At 38.3% G+C, this 22,351-nt stretch overlaps 1 protein-coding gene across 1 annotated transcript in view; it reads right to left on the bottom strand.

Annotated features, from left to right (window-relative positions):
• The window catches only part of WDR49 (WD repeat domain 49), a 172,525-nt gene that overhangs the window by 89,551 nt on the left and 60,623 nt on the right, over positions 1-22,351 (bottom strand). Inside the window, 6 exon segments of the mRNA XM_029213739.1 lie at positions 814-962; positions 2,805-2,972; positions 14,935-15,109; positions 16,186-16,358; positions 19,662-20,007; positions 20,205-20,321. Coding sequence (XP_029069572.1) covers positions 814-962; positions 2,805-2,972; positions 14,935-15,109; positions 16,186-16,358; positions 19,662-20,007; positions 20,205-20,321 — 1,128 coding nt within the window.

Here is a 22,351-nt window from a genome sequence, read left to right as displayed (position 1 = left end):
ATCACTTTAGAATAGAATTAAAAGTCAGAGCCACTGAAAAAGTCTCAGAGGCTGTCCCCAATAAGCCTACTGCCCATCCTTCTTCTCTTCATAGATTTCTGTTCTTGAAATCTATCACATGTTAACTGGATCTATATCAGGCATTATGTAAAACAGAAGCTTTACAGAGGAACACATGATGAGATTATTAGAGATAAAGAAATTTTCCTGGGAGATACGAGTAGTGAATAATGTGATCAGGATACAACCGGGACTACCTGGTTTTGGTACAATGTTTTTTCCACCATATTTAGAATTTGTACCAATATTGTCAAATAGAATGGGCTAATATATTTAACTGAAATGTTATTAATGTACTTGATATTCTTCAGATTAACTTTGATTTCTAATTTACTGAGTCTCTTCAGTGGAAAAGCAACAATAGTTAATTGGCTGTGCCAATTAACAAGAATTCTATATCTTATCAAAGCAACATTTTCTCATTCCCATTTCTGTTTTGTATTTTTATTGGATTAGTGAGTACTTTGGAAACTCTCAAAATGTGGCCTATTGAGAACCCAAAAATAAGGATTACATCTATGAGTACATGGTTTAAAACAATTTTTTTTAATGAAACACCTTGTCCAGTTGCCCAGGACTATTCCTAAATTACCATCAGTATCATTTTTAAAATACAGATTTCCAAAAACATAGTAGTAAGTCACTATATTATAAAAATCTATACCAGCTCTAAAGGAATTTCAGACCAAAGATAGATTTGGGTAGGAACTGGGGAGGCAGAACTAAATAAATTAAATGCACACTGTTACTAACTTTATCTTTGGAGAAGATGAAAAGTTGTTTTCTTGCAGCAAAGAATTGGACAGCTATTACACTGGCTGAGTGACCCCAAAGGACACCAACCGGCTTAGAGAAAACACAGGGGTTCCAAAGGCAAACTTTATTGTTAAAGCCAGCAGCTGCTAATCAGGATTAGAAAGAAAAAAAAATGTTTTTAATAACATGAATACTCTACTTTTTTTTGAAACGAGTATATCACATCCTATATCACCGTAGGTAGATAAAAGCCTTCTGAGCACTAATGCACCCTTGTCTTGAAGGAAGGAAAATCTTATCATTGTCCAATAGCCCAGGCTAATGCATGAATGCTATCACTGGAAATAGCTGAAATGCAGGGTGGAGGGGAGAAGGAGTCTGCATGGGGTGAAAGGACAAGGCAGTTCCATTAAGAGGCAACCAGTAGCCCAACCCGGAGGGCAGAAAATCCTTCTCCCAGTCCCAAAGTTCCCCCTCTACAGCCATCACAGCCTAGGAATGCAGACCACGTTAAAATTATCCCAGGGGTAAGAGAGAACTAAAACAATACTTAAAGTTCCCAAATTAATGAAAAAGTGTAAGGAAACCAATTATTTTCACTGTCATGTAAATAATCAAGTATTTGCAAGCAAAAAAGCAGCAGAAATATGTTTGACCTGCTCTATTGAGGCAATAATTTTGTTTTTTTTTTTTTAACACAAATTGATTATATTCAGGGAGCACATCAAAAACTGGGAGCACAGTGCTTCTTCAGGTCTGGGGAAACTCAGCAGAGCACTCTTTGTCGTTCCCTTGTTTAGGGCCAACTGTGGAGCTGAACTTATTCACATTTATGGAATCGCCATAAATGGCAGACCCCTATTTGGATTAATACCCAGTGTAAGGGTTATAGCAATAAGAGGAAGTGAATCCACTCTTGTTTCAAGTCTTTACCCCATAGTATGAAATTAGTAAGACAACTGATAAATTTTACCCTGAGTGTTACTGCATACCGTAATATGTAATACCAGCACTGTGCCAGGTACAAGGTAGCGATCGGTATAAAGGGGCTGAAATAATCCATGAATCAATGCAATGGTTGATATTTGAGTCCTCCCAAACTCAATTCACTAACTCCTCCAGCTTTCTCTAATAAATCTACAATCCTCCTTGAAAGTCTGATGTTGGCATATTCCTGAGTTCAAAGTCAAGGTCTCTTTTTACCGTGATTGTCAGCTGTGATTGTTGGGAATTTTAGAGACTCTTCTTAGCTGATATCAATACTCTATATAAATGATAATTTTTGAAACAGGGTTAATATGACCCATTCTGTAGGCCATGTACATTCATTCTCTGTACTACCCTATTAATTTTTAAAATAATACCTCACTTTTTTATAATATTTGAACTAATATCATATATATCAAATTATCAGCTTTCAAAATACCTAAATATTTTATTTAAATAGATAATGCCTGAAAACCTTTATCGCTTATTTCTTCAGCTAAAATTTACATCAGTAAAAGAACTCTCCTTTAGTATGCTAAAGGACAAATCTGAAAATTTTCAAAAACTATTAGAAGTTGTATTCTGAAAGGTGACTGAAAAACATTCTACATTTTGCATTTCTCTAGTAAGTGAGTGAGTGTGTGTGTGCGTGTGTGTGCGCACACACATAAGAAAATGATGTATAGGTTGAGCATTGGGTGATGTTAGGAAGATGGCAGAAGGCAGACACTGCATTCTTTCTCTATGTCATTTTACATTCCCCACCAATTCTGATAAAAAGACTCATTAAAGCACTGGGGAACTTTCTCATCTTGTCACCCCAATGTAGTTCATATACACTGCACACCATAATGCATCATTGTCAGACGTAATAAAATGTGAGCTGCTCAAGTTGGTCTCCCTGGCGATAAAGCAACATGGTGAAGAGGCTCCATGCGTACGGCTATGCATCCCAGACTATTGATGAGTCCCTCGTAGTTATCATGATTTATTTTACATACCAATTAACTTGACACGAGAGTGGTAATCAAAAGCACGAATGCCCTGGGCAATGTTGAAGGATGTCATTTTAAGACGCTTTTTTGATTTCTCTCTCCATGTCAGCACCCCAGTGTGTGTATTGCTGGTTGTACTGGAAATAATAGCATCTAAGGACGCATTGTAAGTAACTGATTAAAAAAGAAAAGAAAAGAAAACAACCTTTAGTCGATTTCTCAAAAGATACAGGCAAAATAGAATTGTTTTAAAAGATAAAATTAAACTCAGATTATGATGATGCAAACTGACACTTAGAGAACACCTCACTAAACCCTTCTCTCACCAAAGAACCCACAGTGAAAAGTTACATCAAAGTCTGCATCCAGACTTTTCCTCCCCCCCAACGATAGCTTAAACATCTTTATAATTAGAACACATGACAGGAAACAATATTAATGACAAGAATCATGTGGGATTCTCGAGATATAAGCATCTGGCCAAAACACTGGGTTCTTCCTCTTGGGCCGAAAGCAGGCAAACAGGAACTCAGCAGCCATCTGCTGCTCTCAAGGTCCGGCTCACGCCCAACCCATTGTTTTGTTTATGTTTTGACCGGTCTAGAATGTTTGAAAGTGCGGTGTCCTGGACTCAATGCTCTGCCAAGAGTCACAAACACAGCTAGAAGCCCAGGCTGATTGGCTGTTCCCCTGTTCCTGATTATCTAGTACTAAGCGGGCAGCAAAATCCCACTTCCCAAGCAACAAAAGTGATCCTGCTGCCTTTTGTCAGAACGACCTGTGCATTCCTATCAGACTCTCCAAAAGACATAGCTACTCTGTCACCAACTTCAAACCACTAAGCCCTCCACGGTTAGAAGGCAGTTCTCTTTTGCATTTTAGTAAGACAATGATTTGTGCCCCAAGGTGAAAGATTTCTGATTTGACCTCAAGACCAAATTTCTGCCTCACATAAAGAGGGATGTTGGAACTTTGTACAGCTTAAGAAAAGTTGCTTTAATAGGACAGCTCTTGAAAATGTTTCTGATCTGTTTATTATACAGAATCAAGAATAACACTCTTGGAATACAATTCTCAATGGATCACTAGCATTCCTGCACTTCTTATGAAACTAATCCCTGACAGCAGTTCGTTCCACACTATCTTGTTAAAGATGTTTACATAGAAAACAGCCTTAGAATGTAAGATCGCTTCTCCCTTTGCAGCAAATGATAGACAAACTTACTACCAAGAATAACTCTGGAGCAAAAGATAGCACGCGCCTGCCCACTGTAGAAGATTCAGGTTCTCTAAACTCAGGGTTCCTCTCCTGTAACATGACCCACTGCATGCGCAGGCATTCATCTGCAAATGTCTGCTTTGCCTCTGTGGGACTTGGGTGTCAAGGGGAACTGACACAAATATGCGGATACTCATGGGACTTGCTGTGCTGGGAGTAACGAAGTCTTTTTTCTCTAACACAGGAGTCTTCTGTCCTCTGTCATTTTAAGATTATTTTAAAAATTCTTTCTCCAAGTGAGAACCACAGTATTTGTATTGTTAGCTGTGCTGGAAATGGCAAGCTAACTTATTAGTAACTAACTTGGAAATAGTCTTACTATTTTGGTGAAAGAGTTTAATTTGCTTTATATAGATGTGTGTATATACATATGCATATATATATACACACATATATATGAATACATACATTTCCGAATTACTAAAGACAAGGAAATTCTGAGAGGCAGAAGTATAGCTCAACACATTCTTTCCTTTGAGCTTATTCTATTAAGATGATTGCTTCTGAAAGCAACTGGGACTTATATGTTTTAACATGACCAATTTAAAACTAAGGAGATTGGGGCTCTTCATGTGTCACATATAGATGTCCTCTCTCAAAACACAGCATCCAATCTTCAGATTTATTAGGCGTCTACTACATGCCCTGTGCTATGATACCTTTAATAAGAGAAGAAATAGACATAGCTTGGATGGTCCCAAGCTTGGAAAACAAGATACACAAATCAAACAATTACAGAAAACTTTAGTATACAATAAAGGGATAAATTGAGTAGTACAGAAATTATAATAGAGGTTCAAAGATGAAAGAAACCAGTGTGGGCTTCAGGGTTTGGAAGACATTTGGTGGGCCCTGACAAAAAGAGAGCATTTCAAGAGATAAGTGGTGACAAAACACATGTGTGGGAAACAAAAGGTAAATTCAGAGCTCAAAGAAGACGAATCTACTCCTTTATTTTACAGGCTAAGAAATAGAGACCCGTGCAGGTTCAGAGATTTGGCCAAAGTCAGCAACTGACTGCTGTCCAACTCAGAACTAGAGCCCAAGCATTCTGATTCTGAGTTTGGTAGTTTAATGTCATATAATGTGCAATATTAAAAATCCAGTCGGGATTGGACATTAGCGTTTGGCAGAGCCAGAGTACAAAGTCAAATCTGATCTCCTGACGCCTGGAACAGGGCTTCTCATATTTTCATATGCACAACTGTCACCTAGAGATCGGTGTTAAAACGCAGATATTCAGAAAACCTAAGGTGCTGCATTGCTAACGATCCACAGTTGTGGTTGTTGATGCTCTCTTAGGACCACACTTGGAGCAGCAAGACACTAGAATACATTCCTTAGAGCACTGCCATCCTTCTATAGTCTAGAGAATTAAACCATAGTTCTTAAAACTTGAGATATTAAATGCTCCTTTGGGAATCTGATGAAAGATATAGACCTTCTCCACCAGAAAGATGTGTATACACACAAAATTTTGTATAAAATATCAGGATCTGGGGAACCTCCCCCCTTCTACTCATGAAGCCCAACCATGATAGATCTGAAGAACTCAGGTAATTAATCTCCAGCTACCAAGTAATTTGGGATTGCAAAACACTTCACCTGCTTTTTCAAGTGATTCTTAAAGTTTCTGTTACTAACAATGGATATGCTTTGCTCTTTGCAGGGAACAGCCCTTTGCAGGAAGCAGCTCTCTGCAGGAGGCCCCTTTTGTCTTTTCACTTTAGCAAAGCTATATTGTAACTAACCTTTAAACTAGGCACCCCCATGCTCTACTCACCTCCTGCCCAAGCACAATGCCTTGCCTAACCTGTTGATTCTTTCCTTAGATCAAAGAAGTAGAAATGAAGACTAAGTAATTAACAGATGACTAGATCTTTTCCCCAGCTTCCCCTTCTGTAATCCCTCAAGCCAACTGTGTGAACAAGACAGCATTTAAAGAAAGATCACAAGGAGTCCACAAGTGTGCATGCAATGGGAGATGGTGATGAATCTGACCCCCTACCTCAATGATTAAATGAGTTTACTCCCCCTTTTTCCCTTTAAAAACTTTCATGGCCAAGCAGAATCTTGAGTTGGTTCTAGAACACAAGTCTGCCTTCTCCCCAGGTTGCAGGCCTCCTGAATAAAGCAACCTTTCCATTCCTACCAGCACTTGTCTCTCAAGTATTGGCTTTCAAGTGGCGAGCAGTCCAACCTGAGTTCAGTAATGCCCACTTTGGCACAGCTAAGGAGCCCGCGAGCTGCAACTAAGGAGCCCGCCTGCCACAACTAAGACCCCACACAACCTAATTAATTAATTAATTTTAAAAAAATACCCACTTTGGGCTTCTCTTTTTAGTTTCTACTTCTTTAAAATAAATGAGTTTAACTGATCTTTCATGCCGGGGTTCTACAAATCAATTCCAGAAAACAACTTCTAAGGAAAAAAGGAGGAGGTGCAATAATGCAAAGGAGACTTTCAGAAAGGAGAGCTCACAGAGCTCTAGGCAAACAGAATAATTCACTGAGCAGTGTATTGTGAAATGTTGTGAAACACAAAAAGACTGCTAAGGGCCAAACTGGTCTATTTCTCCACTCTGCCCAGAATTCACCTGGATGGTACGTTTCTTGCTCGTCCCCCATCATGTAATCTCCCTCAATCTATGGATTACTTATAATAATTATGCGGGTAATTTTTTGAATCCCTCCCATTCATTACCAGGTATCATCATGCCAGATGCCCTCATCCTGTAGTCATCTTTAGTGGGCAGATATCCCAAATTTACTGATGAGGAAATAGTCCAAAAGCCATATCACCCAAAGGCATGTGGCTAATTGGAGGTGGAGATGAGATTGAGCCCAGTCCTGTCTGGCTGTGAGCTTTCCATTTTGTACTACTGCATCCTTATTTTTCACTAAGCCACACTGCTGTATGTATGCCAGGTTCTTTCTATTACGTGATCTGAAGTTCTTTCTATTACCAACTACATTTATGTTCCCCATACTCTCAATCCCAGACCAAACTCCCACTTCATCTTTAGTTTTTCCTGATCTCTTCACTTTTTTATTGCTACTTATCCCCCTAGGACATAGTATTCCTATGTCCTCTTGTTTTCCATCTTTTTCTCATCTACTCTTTCCTTCTTAAAAAAAAAAAAAAAGAAAGAGAGATGAAGGAAGGAAGGAGTAATCAGTTCCTATAAAACTGAGTTCTTTGAGCCTCATTGGGGAGCAATTAATTTTAGGAGCATAAAGGTTGCTGATCACTTTTACACTAACACCGCTACTTTACTAGACGGACCAACAGTATAAAATCTGAGGACAAGTATCCTCAACAGGTGCAACCTCAATGAAAATATTCCCTTTGTTTACAGAAAATGCTAAGAGTTATTATAACTTGACTTAATGAAGCAATATTATAATACATAAAGTATACAACACAGCACTATAATTATATCTTCAAATCCATGGAAATTCCATAATATCATTACACTACAATCAAAATAAAGTATTTCTACCCAGAAAATTGCTTTGTCATGTGTTTCCACATTATATCCAAGTATCTTCTTTAGTTTTGAGGCTATAAAGAAAGACATATAAAGAAGTACATTCTGCCCTGGTATTTAAAGTATTGCTGTAAGATTTGAACCTGCAGGTTAGCAAGTGACATTCATAGGCTTGTAGTACATATCAGAGGCTCAACAATTCACACTTTATTTCTAAACCAAGATATAACCCATTTCTGATTAAATTGTAAAATGCCAGAGCTCCTGAAAATGCCTGAGTAAAAGGTGAAAGTAAAGCCATTTCCTTAAAATCAGATTACCTGATATATAAAAATGTGTCAATGTGTTCCTCCCTTCTTGAAGAGAGGAAAGGAAATAATGGGTTATGATGAAAACGTTTTTAAAACATCAAGCTAGGGAATGGGATGAACTGATAAAGTATATGAGTTGTTTTTAACATTCTCACTGAGTTTGGGGATTGGTAAAGAAACATTTAAAAATTACTTTTCAATAATATTTGAGAGGATAAAAGACAATTTGATCATGTCTGTCCATTACGATGGTAACTTTCAGCTCTTCCACTGTCTTGCCCCTTAGTCATAAAAAAGGCATTAAGGGAAGCTGTCATGGATTTTTGTCCTCATGTTGCTGTCAAAATAACCCTGTGTAATAACAATTAGTTAATGTGAAAAAAGTGATTTGAAAATGAAAAGTGATGCCTAAAAACTAAGTAAGTAATTCTATTAAGTACCCTTAGAGTAAGCTAGAATGAGGCCACTCTTTTATCATTTGCCAACAGATGAAAGCTACAGTAGGGTAGAAAATTGGGCCATTTCTAACTAGGAATTCTTATTATCATTTTTCAGGCTTTTACTTTATGAGTCATGTGACTTAGGAAAACTCCCTACCTTGAACTTTCTTTGATGCCCTCTTGTTTGAGGGAGTTTATTTTCAGTTGCATTTCTTATTTTGAAGTTGGAGTCCCATTCTCTGAGACCACCACAGGGCTCTCTACATTCTGAGCAGCTGCCATTTCAAAGAGGAAAGATAAGAAAGAATAATTCTATCTATTCCATTTTTAAAAATCAAAATACATCTAACTCAGCACTGGTAGGTACATTAAAAATAATAATGCAATTCATTTAATGAATTTTCAGAATACTGATTAGACCTAGGTTCACAATACAATGGATCTTACCCTTCCACCACACTGTGGAACGAGCTGCAGGAAAAGATCTTTTACTTCAAACTGAGGCCAGTGGCTCACAGCTGATTTCAACTGCTTTAAACCCAGTGAGGGCGCTGGCAGGAAGGGCAGCGTGTTCCAGCTGACTCAGTGGTGCACCATTTTTGTCTGGAGGACTGATTTAGATGCAGGGAAGTGGAAAAACACACCAGCAAGACACTAAATCTGGCTTCTCTTCCAAACTTAGTCCCATCAATTATGAAGGCTCCCGAAGGAAACGACCTGCTGCCTGGATTCTAAATTCCCTGGCACAGTTCCATTAATTAGCTCAGCAATTAGTGATTTTATCAGTTCAAACTCGAAGCCTTGGTCAAACAAAGGGGGCGAAACACCTTTCAACATAATAAAAAGTCAATCATTTTCATTATTGGCAATTTAGTATTCACTCTTTCCGGAGCTGTACTTCAGTCTCTGGTTTTCAAGGTTTCCAATGATATTGTCTATATGAAAAGGCAATTCTTTGGGACCAAAAAAAAGAGAAACTTCTTTGAGGTTGAAGACATTTATGTCTTGCCGCTACTGCCCAAAATCACTGTACTTACTTTTCAAGCATTTCAGAAGGTAATTATTTTTCCGTTAACATACACCACAGAACCACTCAGACACAATGAAAACATTTTCTCCTTCAAAGTTTTAAATAAGTATGAACCTTACCTTAAAGCAGTAAGCTAATATTCGCATGTCTGAAACTGAGTTTTTCTTTTGACATTTCAATTTTACAGATATTTTGTCATTAGCTTCAGTGAAACATTATCACCAAACTTGCCATGTATTAGTTTCTTTCCTCAATTGTACATTCCCTCCTCACACTGAGAAGGAAATCAGTACAAATATTTCTTTTTCTTTTTTTTTTTTTTGCGGTACGCAGGCCTCTCACTGTTGTGGCCTCTCCCGTTGCGGAGCACAGGCTCCGGACGCGCAGGCTCAGCGGCCATGGCTCACGGGCCCAGCCGCTCCGCGGCATGTGGGATCCTCCCGGACCGGGGCATGAACCCGTGTCCCCTGCATCGGCAGGCGGACTCTCAACCACTGCGCCACCAGGGAAGCCCAGTACAAATATTTCTTGAGGAGGTCTAAGAATATCAATTCATGTTGCTGGGGTAAAAAGAGTATCACATGGATGCAGCCATTGTTTGCTTGCTCCCGACACAGTAAGTCTTGCAGACCAAGGAGCACAATCACTACTAAGCCCACTGTCCTCTACTTGACTCCAGCCTGCCTTCTTCCTTTTCCTGGCTCCTCATTTCAGCCTTCTTGCATTCTCCTCATAGGGAAATACCTGACCTGCAAGCAAACCCAAAACCAAAAATTTGTATTTAAACTTCGAGTCCCAGTGACTAAATCTGGGAAAAGGCAGTCATCCACTGCTTAGGACGGAAGCCAGTCCCCTTTCAGAGGTACCTGAGTTTTAAATCTAAAACTTGAAAGAAGACAAAGTCTTATATAGATACTTCACCTTTCCATATTCTCTACTTTCTCCTTTTTGAGTTATCTTCTCTTCTACTGCATTTCTTCAACAGCCATTCATAGAGTATTACACTATACATTATCGGTAAATATATTTTTCTCACCCTGACCATTTTCTTTTTACCATAAATAACCCCCCTTAAAAAAAAAGTCTACCAATATTTGCAAGATTTCTTTTGGTTTCTCTTTTCTTCTGAAATATTTTTAATAACATTTATTCAATGTCTTAGTCCAGGCTACTGTAACAAAATATAAAGACCTAGTGATTTAAACAACAAACATTTATCTCCCACAGTTCTGGAGACTGGGAAGTCCAAGACCAAGGTGCTGACAGATTTGGTGTCTGGTCAGGGTCTACTTCCTAGTTCACAGATGCCCTACTTCTCACTGTGCCCTCATGTGGCGAAGAAGTGAGAGAGCTCTCTGGGGGTCTCTTTCTGTTCACAAGAGCTACACCTTCATGACTTAGTCATCTCCCAAAGACACCATTATAAGGGAGTAGGCGGTGGGCTTAGGACTTCAACATATGAATTTGGGGGGGAGAAGGACACAAAAATCCAGTCCATACACTCTGCCCCTGCCCCTCTCCCCAAATTCATGTCCTTCTCACATGTAAAATACATCTCAACAGTCCTAGAAGTCTTAACTCATTCCAACAACAACTCTACAGTCTAAGTTCAAATCTCATCCAGATAGCTAAATCAGACATGGGTAAAACTCAGGATACAATCCATCCTGAGGTAAATTGCTCTCCAAGCTGTGAACTTGTGAAATCAAACAAGTTACACGTTTCCAAAATAAAATGGTAGAACAGGCATGTGACAGGCATTCCCATTCCAAAAAGAAGAAAGAACAAAGAGGTGATAGGTCTCAAGTAAATATAAAACCTAACAGGGGGAAACTCCATTAAACTTTATGGCTCAAAAATAGCCCATTGGTCTGATAATCTGCCTTCCAAATGTACTGGGATAGCAACATCACCCCCAAAGGTACTGCCCACGCTGTGGCAACAGCCCCACCTATGCCGCAGCTCTCTGAAGTAGCCCCACTCTTGTCAGGGCTCCATTGGCTGCAGCCCACACCACAGGTCTCTACAGGGATGCCCCCAAGCGAGGCACTAGACTGGGGCACGCTAGCCCACCTGAACCACAGAGGCAGCCTCACTCACCCTTTGAAACCACTCTGCAATATCTCAGAAGAAAAGATCCAGGAACTTGAAGACATAGAAATAGAATCCAACTCAACTAAAGCATAGTGATTTAAAAAAAGAACCAGCTGAATAAAAATGAAAAAGCCTCCATAACTAGTAGGGCAATACCAAGCATCTTACAGAAAAGAAAAAAAAAAAAAGAGGGGGAGACAAAAAACTTCAGAAAAAATAGCAATAGAAAAAATTTCAAATTTAATGAAAATCCAAGAATCACAATGAATTCCAGTCAGCATAAACACACACACACACACACACACACACCAAGAAAACTGAGGCACATCACAATCAGATTGCTTAAAATCAGTGAGAAAGGGAAAGTTGTATGAAACAGTATACTACGTGTTATAAAGGACACTAAGAGAATAAAGGACATATTTCCTGCCCTAAGAATATTGTTTTAATTTTCAATTTATGTATAAATGTGATTTGTATGTGAGACATCCAAATTTGGGACATCTGGGATTGGGAGGGTTATGACAGGCAGAACCAAAATTCTGATGTGGGTACAGAAATTTGTAGGAACCCAGGAGCAAAGCCAAAACTGAGAAGTTTGCAAATTACACAAGGAAGAGTCCATCTGAATTAGATGGTTGAAGAGACAAACATGAAGCTTGGCAAAGGGAAGGGAAGTATCAGAACAATACTGGTAAGAAAGATTCTTCTTTTGTGGCAGATCAGGAGTATCTCAGAATAAAGAATCCTAGAAGTAGTCAACATTGAGAAAGTGAGCCGGGGAGAGTCTGAGCATTGGGCCCAGGAGGGCATCTGTCAACTGCAAGTAGAACATTCCCAACCTGGGAACAGAAGTCTTTGTGAGATATTCTAAAATGGCTCATCATTCCACATTTCAGACCTCAAGCCCTGAAGATTCCTGTTTCAAAAGGTTGCTTGTTTGTCTTCTTGCTTTATCATTTCCATTTTCTCATGATCCCAACTAGCCAATCTGATTGCAGTTTCTTTATTTGTCCTCCAATCTATGCTGGACAAAACTACTAAATAAAATTTTCCTAAATGCTGTCTACATCAGGTCTGCCCAAATTTCCTCAAAAACATTCAATGCTTCCCTGTTTCATTTTTTCTGTTAAATGTGAACTTGGCCTGGTTGCCAAGATCTTCCAACAGACATCCTTATTAGACCTAGGCACTGTTATGTCCTTAATACTCCATCTCTGATCTATTCATGTCCATCTCGCCCTCCATTATTGTGCCTACTTGCCTACCTTTATTTATGTTCACCATGCTCTCTTTTTTTCCCTCTACCCATCCATCCTTCGAATACCACCACTCACCCTTGAAGTTCTTCCTCATGTCTTTTCCTGCTTAAGAATTACAATAGGAGTCAAAATCTTGTTTATATGATTTAGTAGTTAATTTTCAGTACCATTGTACAATGTTCAAATACATGCTTTTATATGTCTTTAATTCTTACTTACCTATTAAGTTTTTTGAGTTAAGCCTATAATTTATCTTTCTTCCACTGCCTCCAATGCCTAAGACAGTTTTAGAGCACATAAAATATAAATAATTGTCGACTGATTTAAATAAGTGGACTAAAGTAAATATATCCTTTCAGCTATTCTTCCAAAGACTATTCGCTTGATTATGAGTTTTAATTCAAAGAGCTAAGACATATATAATCCAAATTAGATAACAAAGATCCCTAATTTTTTAATATATATAAAACTTGTCTGTAGCCAATTCCTAATTGCCGTGGTTTAGAGGCTAAACTCCAAAGGTGGATTCCTTAGGTCATAAACATGAATATCTACTGCTGATGCTAAACTAAGTTCGCATATTCTTTTGTCAGTAAGTAAAAGAACTACAAATCAGAATGATATGTTGGAAATATGATGAGCAATGAATTCACATTGACCTAGAGAAAAATTCTTGTCCTGCAACTTAACAGACAAGAGCTCATCAGCAGATTACTTCACCAGCAGCGCTGGTTTTTGAGAGGTTTAAATGAAATTGTGACAGTCTAGAGTGAGAGCTTTTCATTCTCTCCCTGAGTGTGAAGAGGGTATTTAGACACTACTCATATTCAGACAAATGATCTCAATTTTAAAACCTTGTTTACATCCCCAACCTTTTCAAAAACAGAATTCTATTAGCTAGCTTCTTCTCTGTACTTATTCATATTAATTTAAGGTCATGGAACTCAAACTAAACTTCAGGGAACTTACTACAAGCAGATTTCAAGAACTATAACTTTACTACTGTGGTCTTTTTAGTCTTTAGTTTATGTATTAAAATATCATGCTTGTTTGGAAGCAGCTGTAATACCTCCCTCACTTTCAAGGACTCTCTTCACTTTCTAGTACTTTCTTGTTTCCAAGTATGAAAACGTAACACATAATTTTGTGCCTGTCACACATAGTGGATGACCAAAAAATTTTATCTTTTGGTTTTCCCACAATTTATATCATGCCAGAATTACAGGATAGGTAGAAAGTACCAAAGACATGGTATGATTTATATTGAAGACAAAAGTGCAGAACCTATAGCTCATCATGTGGGATATTATTATTGTAGGTTATGCATTAAGGAATTAGTTCCAAACTCCTAAAACTCAAAGAGGGGAAAACTACCATAAAAGCCAACAGTTGGGTCCATTTTGACTACCTCTTCTTCAAAGAATATTAGGAATATACCTACAATACAACAATGAGATTGACAGTTTCCATTCCAATCATTATTGGAATGTAGCATTATTTAAGGTAGCAGTTTAGAAGTGAGAAAAATAACATAGTCCTTAGTGTCTGGACCAAAGGAGGTATCAGAGCAGAAACTGCACGTATGGATCTTGAACTAGCAGATGCAAATTCTGTAAAACATTAGGCATACTGTGAAACTAACAAACTCATTGTTGACTAGGTTTTAAGAAAGTCCTGGCCTTCCATAGATGCTGTTTTATAACATAATCCTATCACACAGAAAACTGCCACTCAAGTACTCTAGATCAGAGCAACTCAGTCATTATATCAAAAAAGAGAAAAAAGAAAAGAAAACTGAGAAGAGTCCATTCTGAAGGCAGTCAAACTAATACACTTCCCATGAGAATATAAAGAAAGCAAGGGAGTGTTTTGAGGGTACCTGTTAAATTCTTTTATTAAGTAGGCCCAAATGTGACTAAACAAAATTAGTTCGGATCAGAGTTGGGGTGAAGTTAAATAGATTCTGTGACAATTTTCTCTCCTGTCTTGAGATTTCTTGACTGCACAGCTCGCCTGAATTAATTGTATGAGGCATAAATTTTAGAAGGAAAAAAAAGAAAGAAGTAATTCCTGCTAGTGTGCAGGGGATAGCAGAGTCCAGGTCAAAACCTCCAGGGAATCAATTATTAGTTTCTAGACTTGAACACTGTGTGTGAAACATTTTCATTAAGAATGTAAATGTAGAAGTCTAAGGTGACTGTTTCCTTCATTGTTATTTAAATTCAGTACCTTGTCTGACCCAGTCTCCACAATGAAGTTTGTGCCCTAACGTATAGCAACATTTGTGACGTCCAGAGCACGGCTCTGCCCAGTTAATGGTCACAGCTGCTTCTTCATCTTCACATGCACCAGCAGGATGCTCAAAAAGGGAAATCAAGGCCGTTGTGAAAGCAATTACTTGAACCTTGAGAGAGACATTACAAGAAAAACAAACATGGGTAGGGTAACTGTTGCAAGAAGATTCTATGCTCTTTATGATTAATAAGGAATAGGTATTGAATTAACAGGCATTTCTTTAATATTATTTAAAGGTTGCAGGCAGTTATATTGAAAGACATGACACTACAAGGTTGCTAATGCAATTACCAAGGGCATTTTATTTGTTTGCTTTTATGATCTATTTGTCATTAAAAACAGTAAAGATGAGGGCTTCCCTGGTGGCGCAGTGGTTGAGAGTCCGCCTGCCGATGCAGGGGACACGGGTTCGTGCCCCGGTCCGGGAAGATCCCACATGCCACGGAGCGGCTGGGCCCGTGAGCCGTGGCCGCTGAGCCTGCGCGTCCGGAGCCTGTGCTCCGCAACGGGAGAGGCCACAACAGTGAGGGGCCCGCATACCGGAAAAAAAAAAAAACAAAACAGTAAAGATGAAAGGCTTACATAATTATGAGTGGAAATCGTTTAGGTTAGACTATTTCAGCATTCACAGGCATATTCTACTGTCGTTCAGTAAGAAGTCATTTTTCAGAGGTCGGGTGGAATTTGATGGGAAGACAGAAATCATTGTATGCAGTGTCTGGGGCTCAGTGCTGCTCTCTCTAATGCACCTATTCCTTTGTCACATGAGACAGGAAATAAGCATTTCCCAGGAGCTTGCTACTGAGAAGCCTGAAATCTTATAAATGAAAATGTGAACAATTTGAAAGAATTATTAGAGATAACTTTAGACACAATATTAAATGTTTATTAATATTGGGGTCTAATAGATTAAGCATCTTATGGTGAAAAAGTTAGCAAATACTTTTTTCCTAAATAAGGAAGATGAGACTATACACAGGCAAGCAAACCATAGGGCAGATTGGTTTTCATATGCAAGGAGGGGAATTATGACCTAATCCATCTTTTTCATGTCCAAGGTGTGTGGCCTTATAATCTATAAAGTAGTTCAATTAGGGGGTCACATTCATTGTACTCTATTTCTATTTTGAGCTAAGCTTTGATGATTAAATCCATAGTGTTCAACCTTATCCTTCCCTCACTTACCTTTCCGGTTACGTCCCCAAGAGAAAGAATTGACTCATTGGCATCAAAAGGGTCGTACCAATAATCCATGCAAATTGGTGTTCCTTTCAGGCCTTGGAGTTTATATTGACAAGGAAGTTCTTCTTTGGACAGCAGATCATAGAAACAAATCTCTTTTCTTGTAAAAGCCACTGCTATCTAAAGTAGCAAAGTAGAAAATCAGAAAATATTTCTGATGGATTTAGTGAAAACAATATGAAAAGCAGACATGCAAATCTTAGCACCAAATCAGACATTTTCACCTGAGGGTCCTTAATGTATTACAGAAGTATAGCATGGTGGCACAAATGTGCTTTATTCTAACCAAGTATTCTAGGCAAGATAAAAACTTTCCCATTTGAACACACTTTCTTCCCTATCGCTACTTCACAGACCCCCAACTTCTTCCACCCATGGGAGACTAGGTAACTAATCACAGGAAAGACAAAGACATAGAGGTCTACAGCATCACACAACCATACAGAAACTTTACAAACCACGTTTTATGAGGCAAGCAGAGGCTTTCACAGAAATAAATTGATAAAAATTCTGTAAGTAGCCTTCCTAAGTCAAATAAAATCCTAAAAACTATTTAAGAAAGGGTAAAGACATTTGTAAATAAAATTGACAAAACTTTAGCTAGACTAACCCCCCCAAAAAGAGAGAAGATACACATTACTAAATCCAGAAATAAAAGAGTAGATATTACCATCAACCTTACAGAAGTTGAGAAAAGGATTATAAGAGAATACCATGACCAACTGTAAGCCAACAAATTAGATAACTGAAATGAAAGGTACAAATGCCTAGAAACACAAAATGACCTAAACTAACTTAAGAAGAAATAGAAAATCTCAGCAGACATATAATAAATAGAAAGATTGAATTTGTAATCAAAAAAATCTCCCACAAAGAAAATCCCAGGCCTGGATGGCTTTTCATTAATAAGTTCTATCAAACATTTAAAGAATTAACCCCAATCTTTCTCAGACTCTTCCAAAAACTAGAAATGGAGAGAACACCTTCCAAATCATTTTATGAGGCCAGTATTTCCTAATACCAAAACCACACGAAGACATCACAAGAAAAGAAAACTGCAGACCAATATTCCTAATGAATAGAGATGTAAAAATCTTCAGCTAAATACCATCAAAGAGAATCTAGCAACATATAATAAAGGTTACACACCGTGACGAAGTAATATTTATACCAGTGTAGGGAAACAAAATTTGCCACCTCAAAATGTGTCTATTTGGCATGAGGATTAATTTAGGTTGATTGTTTTTAAGAAACAGAAGACTCAAGAAGTTTTTCTTTTTACCTCCCCCCTAGCTGCCTGAAGAATTTGGATAAAGGGCCTGTTCGTAGAATAGAGCTATCACCAGAGATATCTGCAAAGACCATGGGCTAGAATGCAATGGCAGAAACTCAGGGTCTAGAGTCCACTCTGAGTCCCAGCATCTCTGTATGGCCCAGCAAATATTTGTATACCAAATATTTGCTTTTCCATCCTCACGTAAATTGCCTTCATTCCCTTTGAGATCCCAAACCACCATCCCAACACCCTCTTTTGTCTTTGTTAAAGATGATATTTAAGGTGAAGACTTTGGACACTTTGGTGAGTTACTCAGTTTTCCTTGGTCCCTTCCATATATACATGTTATTAGACTTTTGTTTGATTTCCCTTGTTAATCTCTCTCATTTCAGTTTAATTATTGGACCAACCTAGAAGGGTAGAGAAAAATTTCTTCCTCCCAACACCAGGAATACCAGGTTAGTTTAACACATACAATATCAACTAATGTAATACACCATATTAATAGAATAAAGGAAAAAGGTGGTATGATCATCTTAATAAATACAGAAAAGCATTTAACAAAACCCAACGCATTTTCATGATAAGAGTATTCAACAACTTAGGAATAGAAATAAACTTGATAAAGAGCATGTACAAAACAAAACAAAACAAAAACACAACCTATAGCTGATATCACACTTAATGGTGAAAATTTGATTGTATTCTCCCTAAGATCAGAAATAAGACGAGGCTGTTCTCTCTCACCACTTCTATTCAACACAGTGCTGGAGTTTCTAGCCAGGGAAATTAGGCAAGAAAAGTAAATAAAAGGCATCCAGATTGGAAAGGAAGAAGTTAAACTAACTCTATTCGTAGATGACACGATCTTATATACAGAAAATCTTAGGGAATCAACAACAACAACAAAACCAATTAGAACCAATAAGTGAGTTCAGCAAAGTTGTAGAATATAAGATTACTTTTTAAAACTATTTATATTCACCAGCAATGAACAATCTTGAAAATGAAATATCAAAGGCAGTGTAAGAGAAAGAAAAGACAAAACACAAACTGGGATACAATATTTGTAAATTATCCATCATATAATTGCATATAACCAGAATATATAAAGAACTCTCAAAACTCAATAATAACAAAATAAACTCAATAAAAAATGGGCAAAGGATTTGGACAGACACTTCACCGAAGAGGATAAATAGCAAATCAACACATGGAAATATACTCAACATTATTAGTCATTAGGTGATTCAAACTATCAAACAAATAATTAACAAACTATTAAAAAAATCATAAGACACAGAAATATGTACATGAGTGGATATTTGATGATATTAAGGAATTATTGCTATCGATATTAAATGTGATATGGTATTATGGTTATGCTAAAAAGAGAGACGTTTTTCGAAATACTGAAATATTTACAGATTAGATGATTGGATGTTTTGGATTTCAATAGGGGGAGATGTAGATGAAACAAGATTGGCTGTGAATTGTAAATGGCTACGGGTGGATATTGGTTCTTAATGGGATTATCTCTGCTTGTGTGTAAGCTTAAATTTTTTCATAGTAAAATTTACCATCTGCTTAATGTAAAATACTAAGAATATGGATTTTTTAAGCTGCATTCTTCCCTCACAAATTGATTTTCCTTTCAGCATGTTATCTTTCTCATAGGTCTAGTTATATGAGGGTGTTTGGGCTGAACGGGCCCTACCCAACAAAATTAAGAAGCTGGCTAGTACAGTGGTCAACATCAGATAAGCAATTCCCTGAATTTGCACTGAGCTGTGCTATGCACTGATATAGCCTCTCAGCTCTGCGTACAGACCCAAGACTCTGCTAAAAACTACAGAGTCATAAAGGTCTTATCAGCTAGTAATGCAGCATGGCCTCACTGGGGACAGAGCCAAGAATCTGAGTCACTACCAGCCTTGCTATTTAAAGGCACAAAACAGAACAGTCTGTGAATTGGAGTAACTCACTTGGCTTTACTTGCATTCCCTCCAGGTGAGGTGAGAGGTACAAAAGAGTCATGCAGCTCTCTGTCACTGCTAGTGTTATACTTGCTATTGATCAGGAGCCCTGTCCTATCATTTCCCCCCTTTTACAAGCAATAAATTTATTTCTAAAGACTCTGTACCGGTATTATTTACATTTTCCAGAGAAGCCATACTTGTCAGCCACAGGTGTTTAAGCTTGTTGGCATCTGAAGTGATGGGAAGCATTTCTTGCAGCTTTAAATTCTCTCCCCAGATTCCTACTACACCTTCCTTCCTGATGATCAGATAACGACTTGAACTTTTTAAGAAAATTACTTTTTGAATGGTGTCCTTGCGTTTCACTGGGAGGCATTCAAGGTCTTTCCACTGGGGAACCACCATTGCCTTTGCTTGTTCATCTTTCTCATAAAGTGTTAACAGCATAAATGAAGTCAGCTTGTCCCAATTAATACAGCCATCTTGGGCCACATCCACTTTATCAAAGAGCTCTCCACGGGCTTCCCTGGTGGCGCAGTGGTTGAGAGTCCTCCTGCCGATGCAGGGGACACGGGTTCGTGCCCCGAACCGGGAGGATCCCACGTGCCGCGGAGCGGCTGGGCCCGTGAGCCATGGCCGCTGAGCCTGCGCGTCCGGAGCCTGTGCTCCTCAACGGGAGAGGCCGCAACAGCGAGAGGCCCGCGTACCGCAAAAAAGAAAAAGAGCTCTCCATATTCTTCCTTTGTGCCCCAACCAACAATCTCTGTCATCCTCTGCACAAACTCTTCTCTGGACATACAAATGGTTTGACTTGGCTCTGAGGGCTAGAAACAGGAAAAAAAAAGACATCAGTGAAAACGTCCTAAATACCAGAGCACTGTGCTACCCCCAAAGGTGGATCTAATCAGTGATTCTTCCAAGAGGCAAAGAGAAACATCTGCTTTATAATGGTGCTATACTTAAATGAATTGGGGCTGCAGAGCAAATAACTGACAGACCTACAAGCTGACATCCTCAATCACAGATGTCCTTATAACTGGCAGAGGGAGATAGGAGAGTCAGAGGTTTGATATGATGATGGATGCAGAGGTCAGAGTGATGCAGGGCTATGAACCAAGGACTGCAGATGACCTCTAGAAGCTGGACAAGGTAAGGAAAGAGATTATCCCCTAGAGGCTCCAGAAGGAAGACAATCTTGACAACACATTGATTTCAGCTCTGTAAAACCCATTTTGGAATTCTGAGCTGTAGAACTGTAAAATGATACATTTGTGAGGTTTGTGCTACTAAGTTTCTGGTAATTTGTTAGAGCATCAATAGGAAACAAATACAGTGGTTTAGAGAAAATGGGTGAATCCCTGAAGAGAGCTTAGCATAGCCAGTAAAATGATATCCCAGTGACACTTTAATCCAAGGGCAAGAAGTCACCTCTATGAACACACCATTACAAAGACAGTGAAACCTTATAAGCTGATTTTCTTTATTCGTGGTAGTTATGTTCTATAAAGCCTTTGTAAACACTAAATTAGCAGATACTGAACCATGGCTTTTATGAGAAATACAACATTAGGTTTCTGTGAGCCTCTGGTCCAATATTTTCATCATCAATTCATAATTTTGTTTTATGTCTGTTTCCACTGAAAGACATTTTAATATATATTGTTAATTCATTAACAGCGAATTCATGGCCAACATTACTATAAGTCAAGACTGAGTGAAGCTTATCTAACACACGTATTTTCTCCATAAGACACAGCACAACCTTCTTGCACTTAGACAGAACTTTACACTACACTTGGGGAGCCATTTTAAACAGTGAAATCACCGAAAAAAGCACAAAATGCAAAAGCTTGGCACCAAGTGGAGCACAAATAGGACACTTGTTTACAGTACGAGAGCTGGAATAAGAAGGTAGGGTGTCACTGAGTTTGACCTCAGCACTGACCCGGCACACTGGAAGACTGCAACTTTTTGCCACTCTGTACATGTGTGTGAATGACCATGAAGGTGCCTTGAGTATTGACTTGGGGGTTACAAATAAATTTTACCAAGTAGGCAAATTCGCAAATACAGAATCCGTGAATAATGAGAAGCATCTGTATTTCAAATAAGTATATAGCTTAATATTGATAGGCTGTTTAGTTCGGTGAGCTTCATGATGAGAGAATCTATTTTTCTACTACCTCAGAGCCAAAGAGTCAGAATTGACAGTAAGCACAGGGAGGCAGCATATTGTAGAGCAGGTCAAACAATTGTAGGTTTAATCCTGGTTCCACCAGAGACTGTGGGAACTACTGGCAAGTTACTTCACTGTTGAGGCTTAATTCTCCCATCTGTGAAGTGGATATAGCAAAATATCAGTCTCAAGAAAATGATTATGAAGGTTAAATGACATATCAGTAAATGCAGAAAAAGCATTTGACAAAATTCAACACCCATTCATGATCAAAACTCTCAGTAAACTAAGAATAGAAGGAAACTTCCTCAACTTGGTAAAGAATATCTGCCAAAAACATACAGCTAACATCATACTTAATGGTGAAACTTGTAGCATTCCTACTAAGGCTCAGGTACAAGGCAAGCAAGTCTTCCTCTCACCATTGCTTTTCAACATCATACTGGAAGCTCTACTTAATGCAATAAGACAAGAAAAGGAAGTAAAATTATAATGATTGGGAAGAAAAATAAAACTGTCTTTGTTCACAGATGACATGATCATCTATGTAGAAAATCTGAAAGAATCAACAAAAAAGCTCCTGGAACTAAGAAGTGATGATAACAAGATTGCAGGATACAAGATTAATATACAAAAGTCAGTAGATTTCCTATACACCAGCAATGAATGAGAAGAATT

This window comes from Monodon monoceros, unplaced genomic scaffold (genome assembly GCF_005190385.1).
Source record: "Monodon monoceros isolate NGI ecotype Baffin Bay Population unplaced genomic scaffold, NGI_Narwhal_1 Super_Scaffold_11, whole genome shotgun sequence".
Taxonomy (NCBI): Eukaryota; Metazoa; Chordata; class Mammalia; order Artiodactyla; family Monodontidae; genus Monodon; species Monodon monoceros.
Note: the sequence above shows the minus strand (reverse complement) of the source record. Positions and strands in the feature narration are given on the sequence as shown.